Below are 17,253 nucleotides of genomic sequence, written 5' to 3' on the forward strand. Positions count from 1 at the left end.
GAGGTCAAAGGTCAGCCTCCCTGGAGCCGGGAGCAAGGCCAAGCCAAGAGTAAAGGTCATTATCCACAGCTGCTGAGTGACTTTTCAAAAATGTCAACATGCACAATGACTCTGCTGCTAGAACGCGTCGGAACCACACGGCTCCAGCCCACAGTTCTTTGCTCACAGTTTGTTCCCACAACTGGTTTTACTACTGGGTCTCTGAATGCCCCCGTTCATCCAGGTAAAGGGCTAGACACCTGAGGAAGCAGCGGGGGGAGGAGGAGGAGAGGAGGAGGAGGGTGCCGCTGCTGGTCATGGGAGGAAGCTGATTGGCTCCATCTGGAACAAATCTTTAATCTGCACAGAGCAGATAAACTTTTCTGTTTATACTGGTTCCATCCCAGTGAGCCCAGTCTACCCAGACTCACAGTCAGACACGTATGGATCCATAATTTATTTACACACGTCAGGTCAACTTCTGATTCTGTTTATTTCTCTTCAAAGGAATCTGTTGGATTTGCTGGATGAGGAAGTGGAGCTTCTTCAGATTAAAAACACATTTTGCACATGGTGGAGTTGCCGTGGTTTCAGGCCTCTGCTCGTGTCTGCATGTGGACGGTGCCGCGTGTCTGTGGTGTCAGCAGGTGTCTCAGCTGAGCACAATGAATCGTGTCCGGTTTCTCTGGTAAAACACGACTGTGCTTCAGCGACTCATTCACATTCAGAAGAAGAAAAAAGGAACAAAAGCGAATCATGTGTTCCAGATGTTCCTGCGTGAGGCGCTTTGCCAGATTCTCGGAGGAGGTGGATTTTAAACAAACGTATCTTGGCTGCGGACGACGAGGCCATCGCTCATTTTTATGTTTGAAGTTTCTAATGTTTTCATGTCTCCCCATCTGGAGAGGAAGAAAGAGCAAAACATCGTGGGAAGAACGAGGCTTCAGCACTAAAAACCTTATTCTCCTTATCGGCTCTTCTACAGAAATGAAAAGTGACAAAGAGGCAAACAACAGCCTGAACCAGAAGAACCTGATGGACAGGTCGCATACAGAACAGAACAGGCACAAGATGTTATTATGTCACAATGTTCACCTGCGCCTCCATGCAAATACAGAACACCAGAAGCCCTTAATCTTAATCTGCATCTGATTCTAGATCAGGTGTCCAAACTTTTTTCACCAGGGGCCATAATGTACAGTATGTGGTAAAAAACACAAACAGCCGGGCCACTCACACAAGATGAAGTATGTATTGCCTCACCTGGTTTATTTAATTAAACCAAATCAATCAGCATACCACATGCTGGATGCCGGTTCCCAGCTCACGCAGGCAGCCTTGTCCTCCACCACACGGCGTAACTCGTCTGTGCTGCACTCTGGCTCATACAAGTAACCACGAATATCAGCCTGTGCAAATATTCGCAAGAACTCGCCGTACCATAATTAATCCAGAGCATTGAATATTAGTGTATGTACATGTGTGTGAGGAAAAACAATGGCCGGAGAGAGCAGTAGCGCCTGAGCAGGCTGGTTCCACCTCCCTGTCAGCTGGACGCTTGCTGGGGCAGGTACAAAGAAAACCAGACTGGTTGTAGTCTGTGGGAACACAACACTCAATCCACCGAGATGTCTTGGCGGAGGAATAAATGATAATTTCTTTGCATAGAAATTATGGAGGAATCTTAGTGTCCCCTCATTCTTAAAGACTACTCAACATGTTTTTGGTCAACCACCGTTGAAAATTGGCGAAGTATTCCTTTAATCGTCTTTAGAACGATGGAGAAAATGGAAGGCAAGTCACCAACAGCTTTAGGTCGTTCTCAATGGTAGAAAAATCTTGGAAGTCATGAGAAAATTCTATCACGAGAGATGCAATCACAGAAACGTATGTGCTCATTTTATCAGAAAGCTGCAGAAAGATTTCAGGAAAAATTGGGATTTGATACGGGCCAATTAAAAAAGGATGCGTAGTTTGGACACCACTGAAATAAATCAAACTCACAGCTGCCATCTCAGTTCCATCCTTATGCAAAAGCAACAACCTGACAAGGATCAGAGCTGGGATTCAGCTTTATCAACAGCAAGTGCAGAATAATCAAAGTGATGTGGCAACATCTATGGAGCCAATAAACAGATGGAAAAAGACGCTGATACTCAGCCGTCAGATTGTGATGCAGAAGCGTCCTGATTCTGCAGAGGCGACCTGATCTCATTTCCCCAGCCACATTCACCAGCTCTGACCAACCTGAACCTCAGGCTGAACCAGACGTTGGCTCCTAAAGTTCTGATCCTCCCTCGGATTCGTTATTAATATACTCCTAAAAAAGAGCAGGAACCATAAAAAAAGAAAGACAAACACTGAAGAATGTTCCTGATAACTTATCAGTTTCCATTCACAGATCTGCTCCCTGGCCAGAAACACCTCCACAGGGGGGGGGGGGCAACAGGAGAAGAGAAGACGCCACTGCTTCCATCTTACAAATTCAAATTTTATTTGTCACATGCGCTATCATACATAATACGTTATGCAATGAAACGCTTACATGTGGCTAAGAATGGAGTGGAGAACAATAATTATAGTAATAAGAATAAATAAAGTCTAAACAAATCTAAAGTAAACTCTGTGGCTCTGTAAACTCTGTGTGTGTATGATGTAAAGTGCCATAGTACAATGTACAATGCACATCATATACGGGTACTCTATACTGTGCATGTGTTTGTGCAAAGAGCAGATGAGCCTTGTTCGGGGTCTTGTGGAGTTCTGGTTTAGAGCCTGCATGGCCTGTGGGAAGAAGCTTGGGTCAGGTACAGCATTCACCCTCTGAAGAGCTTTTCCGTCCCGTAAGGTGCTGTCCCCAAACCAGGTGATGACGTTTCATCACCTGACAGGGCCCACTGCCCTTCACATCAAGCTTCACCTCACAGCTGTAAGGGAGTTGTTTCTCAGAGGGATGACGGCAGCCGCTGGGTTATTTTTAGATGCTGACCTGATGGGAGGAGGAGGGAGCTGTATCAGGCAGAGACGCCTGGCTCCTCACCAGGACCGTTTACAACCTGGTGACCTTTAACCAATGAGGAGACAAAAGAAATGCGTTGGACCTGCTCAGGTGATCACGACGTCAGCCTGTCAATCATTCACCATCAACTTCATCCAGTCTCTTTGTTTGGTGTCCGTTTGATAAGAACGTTATCTACACTTACACTGATCTGAAAACCCCCAAGTTCAACACCTTTAAACCTTCAATACATCACCTGCTCATCTGCATCAAGTCTCATTTGAAAGAGGAACATCAGAGCTGAGAGAAAACATGTGGGCAAAAAAAGCTCAACAAGAGAAGGGAGTTTTGGCAACTGTTTCAGTCACGTTTGTTTGTCTTTGGTATTTCCGGAAAGATATCTGTGAATATACTGATGTTCTGGTGGAACAGAGAACCAGTAATTTTGATCTCGTGTTTATGTGCAGGGTGACGTGGTTTCACCTACAGGTCAGTCACGTTGTGTCACACCTCATGATAAGACCTGAGCAGATCTGCCCCTACCTTAAAAAAGTTTTCCAGGGCGATCAAATACTGTTTTATTGAAGCTTCAGACAGGAGCTGAGACAAACCTGAAGCCACAACCTTTAACCCTACACCTGTTTGACTGGAGCCAATCAGCTTCAGTGGGCCAATCTGAGAGCTTCACCTAAGCACACACTCAACTGAATGATTTAAACATAGGAATAAAAGCTTTGAGGTGCTTCTGATGTTCAGCTGCATCCCGAGACACTGAGGAATGAAGCTCCTCTGTGCTGCTGTTACACGTGAGTCTGCCATCCAGAACACCAGCAATGACGAATCTGAGGAAATCAACCTGCCTCTTCTTCAGGTTCCACTCTGAACTCGAGCAGCAGAATCTGGTACAGCTTGAACTGTGCGTGGAGTCAAGTCCATGAAGACTCAAAAAAATGGGTTCAAAGCTACAACAGTGAAGATGGGACTTTCATCACTGCACAAAGTGCAAACCTAATTCTATTTCTCCTGCTTCACTCAGTATGATACCTGCTCCAACAACCAACAAAACTTCATCTCCTATGAGTCTAAGGAGATATTAACACTGTGACCCCAGTTAATCGTTGATTAGGAAAAACACAGACCAGTTGTTGTTTGTCACATTTTAATGCTCCTCAGCAGATGAAACAAGTCCTGATGTTAGAAAGACGTGGCCTGAAAAACAACAGCTCCACAAACTTGATTGAATTGTTTTGGTTTTGCAGGAAATAATTTAATCATCTTTGGACACAATAAAAATAACAATAAAATATTTCAGACAGTTTTTAACTGCTGCTGTTTTGTGCAGTAACATTCATAAAAAAAACGAAACACAGTTAACTTTTATAGTCAATTTTTAATTTGCACTGCACGACACCGACCCTGTTCCTCTGGTATAAAAAAGCTGAGTGACACAAATGCTGCCCAGCAACATTTAGACCAACATCAGGGTATTTCACACAGTACGACCCCCACCCACCATGCAAAGACACCGGTAGAAACATGCTGCTGTAGAAAAACATCCATAGAAAAGTGTGAAGACGAATCGTGTGCTGAGCAAGGATCCACCAGAGAACAGCCTCCCACAACGTTGCCTTCAGCCTCTGTTCAACATCACTGTCTTAAAGTGCATCTATTATCATAATCCTATAATATGAGACGTCGTCCTGATTTGAAGTCACGTTCAATTAGTACATTTGGGGCATCGGAGTATTTGCACACTGTGGTACAAAGTCCACTATGGCAGACACTCCTATAAATGAGTGCACACCATGACAACACGGGAACGCTGTGGGAACGTTTCTGCGAGTGGCTCCGGAGCATCAGGACTCAGACAGACAACAACATTCCTGCAGGGAGGCGAAGCTCCTGACAGACAAATCCTGTGGAAACACTCCACGCCCGCACAAAGCTCACATAATTACAAAGTCTGACAACAACAACGCACCGCAGCCCCCGCCGACCTGTCCAGATCTGCTCACAACTCATTAGCAGGCGGCTAACGACCCGGCCCGGTTAAATCTGGATTTAATTAAAGCTGCGGCTCGCCTGATGTGTCTGATACTCACAGGCGTCTGGGTCCACCCAGCACCACAAACTCACACCTGTCTGGACCGGGACAGTCCTTCAGGTTAAGGTGAGGGGGATGACAGGGCAAGGCCACAGCTGAACACAGCCTGGGTCTCACCGTCATATTTGTGGCCAGTTTTCAGCTGATAAAAGTAAATAAATTATCACATCATCAAAATCCATTTCAAGGAATCACTATCAGACAAAAACAGTCAACAGGAGCATTGTCACACAAGTTGAGCTTGTGATCTGCCTCCAGCAACAAAGTGAACGTCTACAGTTTCATAACTGACTGAAGAACGACTGAAGTCATCAAATGTAAGAAAATAATATATGTAGTGATGACACATTAAGTGATCAATGGTAGCTGGGGCTACTACGACTGCTGGGACGTCCCCTGTCCTCTGATTTGGTACATCACTAAGCTCAGCTGCTTCCTGACGCACAACTTATTTAAATCTGGGTAGGCTGAAAACAAAACATTCCACATTAAACACTTTTTGTTTTTGCTCTGTTTTTGTTTCTTTGCCCTATCACTAGCCAAATGGAATGAGGTATTCCAGGTTTCTAGGACATGTAGAACACCTGCTTAAGGCTCATCTGCAGGTGTGTCAACCACAAATGTGACGGGATGACCCGGAGTGTAAAACTAAATGTACCCCTCTTCATGGACGGACTCCAAACCATTAGTAGAGGATGTGTCTATTTCTCTGGGATCTGCCCTGAAATACCAGCAATGTCCTTAAAACATCATCAACTTGTAGTGAATATAGATACAACACTAAAAATTCTCTCATCAGATTTTTTTCCTTTTATATTTTCAAGAATTCTGCAAAACATCAGAAGAAAATCCACATCTAAAAAAAGGGAATTTAGGAGTTTCCATCTTGATCCTGGGGGTGCGAGGTGCTGAGTCACACATCTGGTGTTTTCAACAAATTCCCAGATGTTTATCAGGTTGACAGCAGTCAGTTCAATGGATGACAACTCAGAATATTGGAGATCTCACATTAATCTCCTCCCAGTCCTGCAGACAATCAATTGATTGATCAATCAATGAATAACACAACGTGACCTTTAAGTCCTTCTGGCTCCTCACATGACCACAGTTCAGGTTCCAGAACAGATTGGGAATAAAACAGAATTTATAAAAAGTAAAATTAAATTTTACTATGCTCAGTAAAAAAAGAATAAAAAAGAAACAGTTTTGATCCTGTTTTGAGGGCATGTGGTGGATGACCAGAATAATAAAAGAAAAATAATGAATGAAAGCACTGAAGAACAAGTGAGCCCGTGTATCCTGCAGATTTTTAATGTCCTGCACCCTCACTGCCCATTGGTGGAGGAGTTGTTGGGGGCAGGACTGGAGCCATCAGCCCCTGTTGGCGGCTGCACGTTGTCGGCCAGGTTGTGTGCGTGCTCCAGGAAGAGGTCTTTGAGCACGCTCAGCTCTTTGCTCAGCAGCTTGATCTTGGCCTCCAGACGCTCGTTCTCCTCCTTGAGCTCGTTGACGCGCTGCTGCGTGTCCAGCGCCTTCTGCTTGCTGCGCATGCGACTCTTCTTCACTGCCAGGTTGTTGCGCTCACGCCGCTGGCGGTACTCGTCACTGTCCTTATCTGCTGGAGGCTTCTTCATCTTGCTAGGAGGGAGGGCTTTGCCGCCTCCGGCTGATGGGTTGGCCGGTACAAGTTGGGGGACCTGCTGCAGTCCAGCTACGGACGCCGGCAGAGACGAGGATGAGGCGTGGGCCTGGCTCTGGATGACACTCACGCTGTTGTGGTCAGCTGTGTTTATTTTCGGCTGGGACGGCCGGCTCATTTGGATGTGTTGCCTTCAGGTACTGATCTCTGACCAGAGTCTCCTCAGGTGTAGAGATGAGATGAGAACAGAAAGCAGAAGTGAAAGAGTCTTCACCTCAAGCAAACCTAAACAACAAGAGGAGAACATCACTTACTGTTCATTCAGAGACTACATTTACATTACAGGCATTAATGTTCCCCTGTTGTCAGTTATACCTATCCAGCCCCTGTGTCACACATGCGGATAAAAGACGCAAATAAACAAGAAGAATACAAGTACGGTTTCCCAAAACAATGCTGTTCTGATGGGACCTAATTCATTCTCGTCTCTCCACATCTGTGCTGGTGGAGGTATGAACTCAACACAGAATTAGCAAAGAATGCTGATACTAATTAAAAGAAAAAAAAAGAGATTGTTTAACTAGCGACGTGATTCCTGTTTTCCTTTGAGGTCGTTACACATAGATCTGATGCTCCACGATGTCAGGGGCTTGTATCCAGCCTTGGTCCCCGTGTTGAGGCGCATCGTTAACAAAAAAACATTACCAAGGACTGTGCATGTTTGTATCTCATGCTCATGAACAGTTATCAACACATACTTGGCTTGAATCGTCAGCTGCTTTAGGGAGTCTGTTGTTCTGCACTATGTCCAGAGACACGTAACAGTTCTGCGGCAACATTGCGTTGTACAGGGGCTACGCAGCCGGGCCGTGTGGCCACTTTCCCAGTCTTTCATAAATCAAGCAACCTTGTTATGATTTAGGAAAGGGAGGTAGCTGGGGATATACAAATAATGAAATCACAAATAAAAAAATATATACTTCAAAAGGCTGGTAATGAAATTTCTATTTCTCTGGCCTCTTGGTCATGGTTCTCTCTCTCTCTCTCTCTCTCTCATATATTATATATATATATATATATATATATATATATATATATATATATATATATATATATATATAAAATCAAAATGTATAATGTGTAACATAGATTTAGAATCAGTTATTTATTTAACACACACCAATACATTCCGTTTGTGTACATCTGCAGCAGCTCTGCAGACTCTCAGCTGACCTGAATCCATCAGTCAGGTGGTTTCACCCCCCGCAGACACCCACCACCTCCACTACGACTCGATAATTGGTCGAATTGTTATTCCGCGCGGACAATTAGTAGCGCTGCTCTGATTGGTCGCGCCGTTGCCATGCAGCCATTCAGCGGTGCGCAGGGAAAAACGCTCCGGGTGAAACCCAGCGGAGCTTCGGCTGTTGCCTGCTGTTGCATCATCATCGGCTCGCTTTGTGAGAGCAAAAGGGGAACTCCGGAGTCATGCGGGGCGAACCATAGTTCGCAGATTTATGTCACTTTAATCCGGATTGACAAAATAAAAACACGACACACGCCTCGCCTCGGTCGACGAGCCGAAAGCAGTCGCTTTAAGCCCGCCACCTCTGAATTTCGATCTACTTTTGTCAACTTTTTGTAGATTAGAAGCAGCCAACACAGTGTTCACTCAACAACAGGCGTCGATGCTCTGAATACAAACGATGACAGGAACCCAAGTAAGCGCTGAATACGAACAAAGGGCACGTTACTAGTTCACTTTCTTTAACAAACACGTACACAGCCCGGTTAGCCGGGCAGCTAGCCAGCTAGTTAGCATATGGTGCTAACAAGTCCCAGCCGCACTGGTAGTGCGCTCTTTTCTTACACACACAGTTTAAGAGACGTTTTACCTTCACGGGGCGACGGTGGGCTCAACCATCCATCAAAATAGAAAAGGCGAACGTACAAAGTTGTCGTTTAATCCCGCCTGTGTCAGAGTGAGTGTTTTTGTTTGGAACATGGAGAGAAGCTGATTGCGAAATCTCGTTACCATGTACGGTAATGTCTAGGTTGGACCAATCACAGGCGAGAAGGTGGGAGCTTATCCTGCGATTGTCCAATCACAGCTAAGTGTGCAGCAGTGTGACGCAATGTTCTTAAACGGACATGTGATTAGACCAGTAGGAGGAGACAGTTTTCTCTCGGTTCTCCTTATGTAATGTCAGGTTGGTCGAATGAGTTCATACATACAGTGACGTCATCTCGGAATCACAAACATCATATTAGTAACATCAAATTAACCTGTAATGTCATACAGATTACACAACAACAAAAAACACCAAAAACAAAACACCCCAATGTAAGTACAGTGTGAGGCATTCAGATAGAGTTCAAGAAACAGCCACACATTAAACAAACATGACAACGTCCATTGGATGACTGAGGACTTAGTTCAGAATGAGTGTGCTGGCCACAGTAAACCAGCTGACTGCTTGTCCCTGAATAGTGCTTTTTAGTGTGAAGCTGAGCTTTGGGTCCATGTCCTGAAAGCTAATGGTTCCAAAAGGCCATTATTACAAACAGCCTTCCCTTCTCTTCTCTTACCAGTGAAGCAGCTTTGGTTTTCACCAGATTTGAGTCACTAAATAAAAACAAAGAAAAAGCTCTGATTGGCAGGAAATGAATTATGTTGTCTTTCTCCTTCTGAGCTGGAAGCGTCACGGTCGGAGCTCTTCCAAGACTGCAGGACACAGCACGTTGTGTGTTTCTAGACTTTTTATTTTCTAATCAAACCAGCAGATGTTGATGCTGCAGATACGCAGCTATTCTGAAGACAGATGCTTGCTGATTATGCTCCTGAGCCTGCCTCTATTTAGTGGTCATATAGGTTGATATTTTATCGATAAAACATTATATGATTTTATTTACAGAGATTTACACACGTTTAAATCCTTTTTGTGTCACTTCACTCCTCCCACTCTGGTATGATGGTTTTGAGAGCTTGTGGTCCATGAAGATATGAGCTAAGCAATGGCCTGTTACTGAACGACATACAACACGTTATTATTCAGTAGTTCTCCGGAGAATAGAACCCGCTGCCTTGTTTTATATTTTACACACAAGGCTCTCCTTCACACAAATTATTAGGAATACAGTCACATGCCACTTTATTAGGAACCACTAAACTGTGTAATCTAATACAGCAGTTACCTGCTGTTACTTGACATTAAAAACAATTTTCTGTTATAATTATGTTGATTATGTTAAGTATGTTGAACAGATTGGACTGTGTTGTTTTGTAGGTTGTTTGCATTTGTGACAGTGACGCTGTATTTTTTTTCCGACCACTTGACTCCCTCGTGTCATGCTCACTGATTTATGACCATTGCTCTTCTCAGTCATGATAGAACATACTAAAAATAAACATTTATGTGCTATTACTAAACACATTCACTGCAGAGCAACCTCCACTGGACCAGGCGCTGATTGTTCAACCCCAGGAGTTAAACCCATGAACAACGGCACCAACTGGGCCGCTGTTGCCCCACATATGGTTAAGCTGCAGTTTGTGACATGGAGACTACATTAGAAGTTTGAATGGATTAACATCAGGAGAAAACCAAGGTGCCAGATAAGAAAAATAAAAGCTAAAAAGATAAATAAAGTTTTACAGATAAGATCAGTAGTGGTTCTGAGATAAAGGTGTGTTGGAAGGAGGTAGAATCAGTGTGGTCAAGTGTTAAGACGCTGCATTGTAATCAGTTAAATGCTGTCAGCCAGAGGTCAAAGGTCAACATAGCAAACACACCCTGTCTGAGTCATCTGCTCTCTCTGGGCCAAGTCAAACTCACTGTAGAGTACATTATGTCCTCGACTTCAGTTTTTTTTATTTCCGGACCTCATTCAAGGTAGAAAACTGATTTCAGGTCAGTTTTATACAGTTGCCAAAAAACAAAGTGCAGGAGCAGTAATTTCAGTCATATATACGGTGGACTTGAATTTGTTCCAAAAAGTCCCACATTCAGTCGCGGACCTTTAGAAAGAACTGTCCATCTCAAGGTGAGTGATTGATTTAACAAACCAGTTAATAACACAAAAGACATGTCAGAAGCTCTAAACTCTAAAACTCCTGTTGTGGATCCTTGGAATTGTGGAAAAATTAAAAAAAAAACTTTCCAAGCATCACTACAATGTATCTATTGACTTCAAGTACCAGTATGATTGAACCAGGCCAGACTTGAATGTACTCGCTGTCAAAGTCTGCAGAGATCCAGAACACACCAATCCACCCAAGCCTACTAGAACCCTGACGAGCACTGAGCTTCCTCTGGGACGAGAACCCGCTCAGACTAACCCAGTCATGTGAGTGATTGCCGACAGGGGGCGCTCCTGTCTACGTCTTCACGCTCATCGCAGCCCCTCGTCTCCCCTGCTCCGACGAACCACAATGAAAAACCTCATCAGAACCTAAAGTTAGCATCCGTGGCGCCTACAGATCAGGCACCAGGTCGTCTCTCGCTTATTCATGGGATTGTGATAAACTCAGCGAGCTGCAGAATTCGTGACCTGGCTCATCGCCGCTCCCTCACGGTCGCTGATAAGACAGATAATACGGGTCCGTGCGGGGTTTGCTCGTATAACGCAGCGTGTAACTTGTCTGACTCTGTCATTCAGACTTTCACCAACAACATCCAAACTCACTGCAGGTTAGCGCGATGGCTTCAGCCAAACCGTGAGCTGGTTCCGGCTCCGCGCGGGTCCCGTCCAGTGCGACAGCAGCGCTGAAATGAGCGGCTGTGAATGCAATTAACATTTTAATCTAGTGTCTCTGCGCAGCGATAGTGGGTTGAATCCTGAAGCGCGTGCTTGTGTGCGTGCGCCTGTGTGCCCCGCCCACTAACGTGCAGCTATATAAGTGCCCTTTGACAGTTGAGAGTTTACTGAGCGGGAGCACTCTCTGCTGCGTAAAAGCGCGTCTCTCCGCTCTGCCCGTTCCTTCCCACCGTCCTCCGTGCGCCGTCCTGTGCGTGTCCCCTCCCTCCTCGGGACCAGACAAACTTTCTGGCGTTCTGCAAACTGGATTCCCGGAGCTCCTCGCCATGCTTGCCCGGGTTTAGATTCTCCATGGAGCTTTCAAACCTGTACGAGGTCGCGCCCCGACCCCCGATGAGCAGCCTGAACCACGGTCAGCAGCCCCACAACGGCTACAGAGACCCGGCAGATCTCGGCGGTGACATCGGTGACAGCGAGACGTCCATCGACCTGAGCGCCTACATCGACCCGTCGGCTTTCAACGACGACTTCTTGGCCGACCTGTTCCACCACAGCTCCCGGCAGGACAAGCTCAAGATAATGAACGGGGAGTACGACTCGGTGCCGTGCGTCCCGGGCCCCCAGCAGCTCTACGTGTCCAACTACATGGACTCGAAGCTGGAGCCGCTCTACGAGCACAACCCGCAGCGCATCCGACCCGTGGCCATCAAGCAGGAGCCCCGCGACGACGAGGACCTGAATTCGGGCGTGCCGCCCACCTACCACCACCCACACCCGCATTCCCAGCAGTACTCTCAGCATTCCCAGCAGCCGCAGCAGCAGATGCCGCACCTCCAGTACCAGATTGCGCATTGCGCGCAGACCACCATGCACCTCCAACCGGGACACCCCACTCCTCCGCCGACCCCGGTGCCCAGCCCGCATCAGCACCAGCACTCGCAGCAGGGCGGCCCGAAGCTGCTGGACCACCAGCGGGGAGGCGGGAAGTCCAAGAAGTACGTCGACAAGAGCAGCCCCGAGTACCGGCTGAGGCGCGAGCGCAACAACGTGGCCGTGCGTAAGAGCAGGGACAAGGCCAAGATGCGCAACATGGAGACCCAGCACAAGGTGGTTGAGCTGACGGCCGACAACGACAGACTGAGGCGGAGGGTGGAGCACCTGACCCGGGAGCTGGACACGTTACGGGGCATCTTCAGACAGCTGCCCGACGGCTCCTTCAAACCCATGGGCAGCTGAGAGACTACTGAACTGGACCGGAACCAGCCCGGAGGTGGACTGGTGAACTGCTGGATTAATACACACAAATGGTTCTACGTGTCGTCATGTGTAGGGACGGACTGAGGAGACTGAGCCAGTTGATGCTGTTCACTGCTACAATATCTGTCTGAGCATCGCGTTGTGTCACTGAGGCTTAAAAGTCTCCTCAGTCTCAGCGCAGGTGAAACGCGGAGCCAGGAAGCTCACAAAAAGGACCCAAACGGACCGAGCCCAGCTGAAACCACCTGATGACTTTTACTGACTCAGTCAAACGCCATGGATGCTCAGACTGTATTTTGTGCCTTTATCAGCTGGTTGAAGACTGGTTGTTTGTGCCTTGTTCTCTAGACAGACTGTGCCATGACGCACTCATCTCACATATCAGAGCAGCTAAGGTAGGACACGGTGCTGATCCCAGACCAGCCTGCTGTGCGCCTTTGTCTAATTATTGTTTGTTTTATACTAGTTACCATCTTCGTCATCATATCCTGTCCTGATGCGTTCAAGTGTTTATAGATGTGTGAAAGGCAACGTGCAACTGCTTGTGTATAAGCTCAGCTTCATGTGCACGACGTGTATTTTCTTCCTGCAGAAACAAGTAATGAACCATTTCTGCTCGTTTTCACTTGTGTTCCTTCGCATTAACGAAGTGCAAGAGCTGAGAGACGGTACAGGAAAAGCTGTTGCCAGGTTTTACTGAACACTGGGGGTTGTTTTCAGCATTGTACACAAATCATCTCAAATATCTGTCTTCCCGCTCAAAGTCAAGACGCCGTTTCTCTCTTAGTTCCCTGTTTCATGCCAAAGCGACCAATACACAGTACAGTAACTAAGACTAAAATCAAACCTGTGGTACCTGCTCCTTCAGCTCACCGTCCAGAACCTCCAAACCTGCTACAACGACCTGCTGCAGGTCTGGACGTGTCTGGTCCAAGAGGAGGTGACAGTGGGAGCTGATTTCTCATGTGCACTATTCGCCCTGGAACGAAGCACGGTGTCGTCTGACACACATGCAGGTACTGAGACAAACAGACTCGTATTTATGTGCTGTTTTTCGGAGAAAGACAAACTAAATGTGAAAAGGGTTTCTATGCAAAGTGTCCTCTTCCTTTATTCTACTGCCAGATCGTCACAGACTCACACTCAGTGCCTTCTGAGCCTCTGACATGACCTTTGACCTCTGGCTCATCAAAGATTTGTAAAGATGATCTTGGTTTGTTGAAACTGATGTTTGTCAATGTCTCAATTGTAAAATAAGCCTCTTCACAAATATATAAATATAAAAAAATCTGAATTACTATAATAAAAGAGTTTGTTTTATCTCAGTCTGTCGTGGGTTTGGTGTTTTTGTGTGTTGTCTTTCCCTTTTCCGGTCATGTGGTAGAAAAGTGGAAATTATAGATGGAAGAATTCCAGTATCGTGTGATTGCGTTTTCTGTGTCTGTCAGTAAAACTCAGGTAGCTTCACACACTGGTAACCTGAATTATCTGTAAGGTGAGGTCCAGCCCAGCAGGTACGGCTGCGGGTCAGAACCACAGACAAAGACAGACCTCAAACAAAGCAACTCAAGCAGCTAAACACAATCCCTCCCTATAACGCACACAACTCAGTGCAGCACACAGCCGAGGGTCCAGTGGATCAAACAAATGCTGGCACGTTGCTGCAGATCCATACTCCCCATATTCTCAGCTATGTGACAGATTCGACACAGAAAAAGACAAACGAAAAGAAAGTTCTCATGAACTTAAAACCAGAGGAAACAAAGCCCCGGTAACGTGAATGAAATACTGGACCGACCCAACAACATTCTCAGCCAAGAGACAGAGAAATAAAAGTGTCAGGTGAAGTGACGCAAAAGAAGGAAGACAATTCAGATTTATGCTGAGTTCAGGCTGAAAACATGTGTTTGACATAAAAAAAGCCAAATATCACATAAATGAGCTCAGAGGCAGAAGCTGGTCCAGATCAGAACCCAAACCTCACGGTAAAACCTATTAAAGCAAATCCATCATGTGTTTGTGTAACAGGGTGAAAACAAAGCGAAGCAAACGATTTTTTCCTCAGAGCAGATAAAGGTGAAGGAGGCTGAGCAGCCGACAGTTGGACTGTACCCGGTCTCAACAGGTGAGGAGGAGGAGTTAGAGGCAGTAGCAGGTGGTTCAGATGGATGAAGGAGTCCAGAATCCTGAGGTTCCACAGGAGACGTGTGAATAAATGTGTCAGACCTGAGTCTGAGCCCAACAAAATGCTCTGATTGGATAGTTTGATGTTAGATTTCATCATCGGTTTAAATGTCCGTTAACGCAACACATTTTTGACATGCTCACATTATTCAAGTCGCTGCTACACGTGTGTGAAGTGGAGCCGTGTGGGAAGATCCCTGACAGCGAACTGGGCCGTAGAACCACTTAGAGTGAAACTAAACCAAAACAGACGCGCTCTGCGTCAGTGAGCGCGGTTCAGCCGCGGCCAGCGGAGAACCAGTAAATGAGCAAACATAAATATCAGCTCATTCGTGAAAGCGTCTGTATCAGAACCAGGTGAACTGGGCTGAGCGCTGGACAGATGATGGAGATGTGTTTGTGAAGGCGATGACTTCCACATGTTCGACTGACTGAAATACGATTCGACATGAAAAGTGCAGGGAGGAGGTGAATGGGTCCAAGGTGAGGAAGACAACGGTTGGGCAAAAGGCGAATACCGAGATTGCCGTATTCTTATGTATTGTCACGACAGAAAAGGTCAAAGGTCACTGGGAAAGTTGATAGTTCTGAGACAATGGTGAAGCTGCTGAAAGCACAAGGATGAAAAAGCTGATTCAGATGCTGCTTGGTTCCTGTGGTTCTATGTAGACCTGCACCGTGTGAACCTAAATGTGTTGGATGGGTTTTCTCCTCCTGCCCTGTGTCTGTTCCACGTTTGCTGCTTTTCCTCATCCTTCCTTCTCGGCTCGTCTCTCTTCGCATCTTCAGCTCTCAGCTCAGAGCTGACGACCAACTGACTCATGGGGTTTCTGTGAGGGATGCGGGTCTTTCATGTTGTGACTGGATCAGGGAGGACAGACGGAAGACATCAGCGGCGGAAGGTTGGTCTGGTGGTGTTCTCCTCGTCGGAACGGGACAGGTTGGCCTGACATCAGTGTTGGTTGGTTTTCATTTCACTAGCTTCACACTCAGAAGGAACGTGTCCATTACGCTGCCTCAATAAACTGAGACACTACTTAGCTCCTTTCATCTCTCACCTCCATCAGCCAAATGAAGGATGTTCACAAAGATAAGAAGCTGGAGAACCTGATTATTTCTCCACAGCCTCATGCTGTTGAGTCTGGACTTTAGGCTGATCACACAGATGCGCCTGAACCTGGGTTTGACTCACGGTGACCAATGCTGTTCTCCAGTTTGACAGAGTTCAGGAGGACATGAAGCCGGTCGCTATAGCAACCCTTGACTCCATGTCCTCGTGTACTTTGCGTGTCTGCAGCGCTGAGAGAACATGTGGTTATTTTCAGACTCTTTGTGTTTGCAGTCTCAAAGTGCTTGGCTTTCATTGACAGCTTGTGTGGAGAGTGTGTCAGCAGCTCTGTGTCTCTATCTGCTCTGTTTGGCTCCACACTTCTTCTGTTTGTCCGCCTTTAAACATTAACCAGCTCTTTTCTTTGACTCGAAGCAGCCAGAGTTTACCGAGCGCCACTGTAGCCCTGCAGGCGTGTTCTCAGGTCCAATAGACCCAACTGGACCATGGTTCCTCTCTAGTTGGTGAGTTAGTGCAGCATTCGACTCAGCAGGACTGGTTCTGGATCCTGGACCTTAAAGAAGGTGTCCAGTCAGTCACATTTATTACTATGCATCATAGTGAAAACTGGCCAGAGCCACAGTTGGAAGCGTTGGTGAGTCCACGGTTCAAGCTGCAGACACAACGGAACCACATGGTTCCTCCTTCGCCTGCATCTGCAGCCAGCAGACCAAGGTGCAGAACCTAACAGAGCAGACAGAGAAATGCGCTGTTCAGACGTCACACAGACATTTGTCTGATTGTGACTGTGACGCAGCTCAGCTTAATCCTCCGCCACAATTATCCACAGTTTACGTGGGAGAACAACAAGACAGGAAATATATCTCCCTGTTTGTACAGTGGTTGGCATTTATTGGCTCAGTGTGAAGCTATGAGGAAAGTTAGCAAAGCCTGGGGGTGTGTCAGTGTGTGTGTCTCACACACACACACACACACACACACACACACACACACACACACACACACACACACACACACACACACACACACACACACACGCACACACACACACACTTTTCTAGCCCCTTACCCCAAACCTAACCTAACAATGATGCAACCCCAGCCCTAAAATTCCTTCCTGACCCTCAAACAAGTCTTCAAAGTCGTGGGGACTGGCCAAACGTCCCCACTTTCTCATAAATGTCCCCACTTTGGTAGAAAACACACACACACACACACACACACACACACACACACACACACACACACACACGCACACACACACA

The 17,253-nt window shown here is 46.4% G+C and overlaps 2 protein-coding genes across 3 annotated transcripts; one reads left to right on the forward strand and one right to left on the reverse strand.

Moving 5' to 3' along the window:
* Window positions 1-4,214: 4,214 nt before the first annotated feature.
* cebpg (CCAAT enhancer binding protein gamma) lies at window positions 4,215-11,513 on the reverse strand. 2 transcript variants are annotated; one of them, XM_029144400.3, is made up of 2 exons: window positions 11,407-11,513; window positions 4,215-7,005 (listed from the first exon to the last, which is right to left on the reverse strand). In XM_029144400.3, the coding sequence occupies exon 2, from the start codon at window positions 6,896-6,898 to the stop codon at window positions 6,407-6,409; it is 492 nt and encodes a 163-aa protein (XP_029000233.1). In that variant the 5' UTR covers window positions 6,899-7,005; window positions 11,407-11,513; the 3' UTR covers window positions 4,215-6,406. The 2 variants fall into 2 exon arrangements, with proteins under 2 accessions (XP_029000233.1, XP_029000232.1); XM_029144399.3 differs by lacking the exon at window positions 11,407-11,513 and adding an exon at window positions 8,616-8,772.
* A 114-nt stretch (window positions 11,514-11,627) lies between these two features.
* Window positions 11,628-14,060, forward strand: cebpa (CCAAT enhancer binding protein alpha). Its single transcript, XM_029144398.2, has one exon. It carries the CDS (start codon window positions 11,830-11,832, stop codon window positions 12,712-12,714), a length of 885 nt encoding a protein of 294 aa, XP_029000231.1. The 5' UTR covers window positions 11,628-11,829; the 3' UTR covers window positions 12,715-14,060.
* The last annotated feature ends 3,193 nt before the right edge of the window (window positions 14,061-17,253 follow it).

This window comes from Betta splendens, chromosome 3, assembly GCF_900634795.4.
Source record: "Betta splendens chromosome 3, fBetSpl5.4, whole genome shotgun sequence".
Classification (NCBI taxonomy): domain Eukaryota; kingdom Metazoa; phylum Chordata; class Actinopteri; order Anabantiformes; family Osphronemidae; genus Betta; species Betta splendens.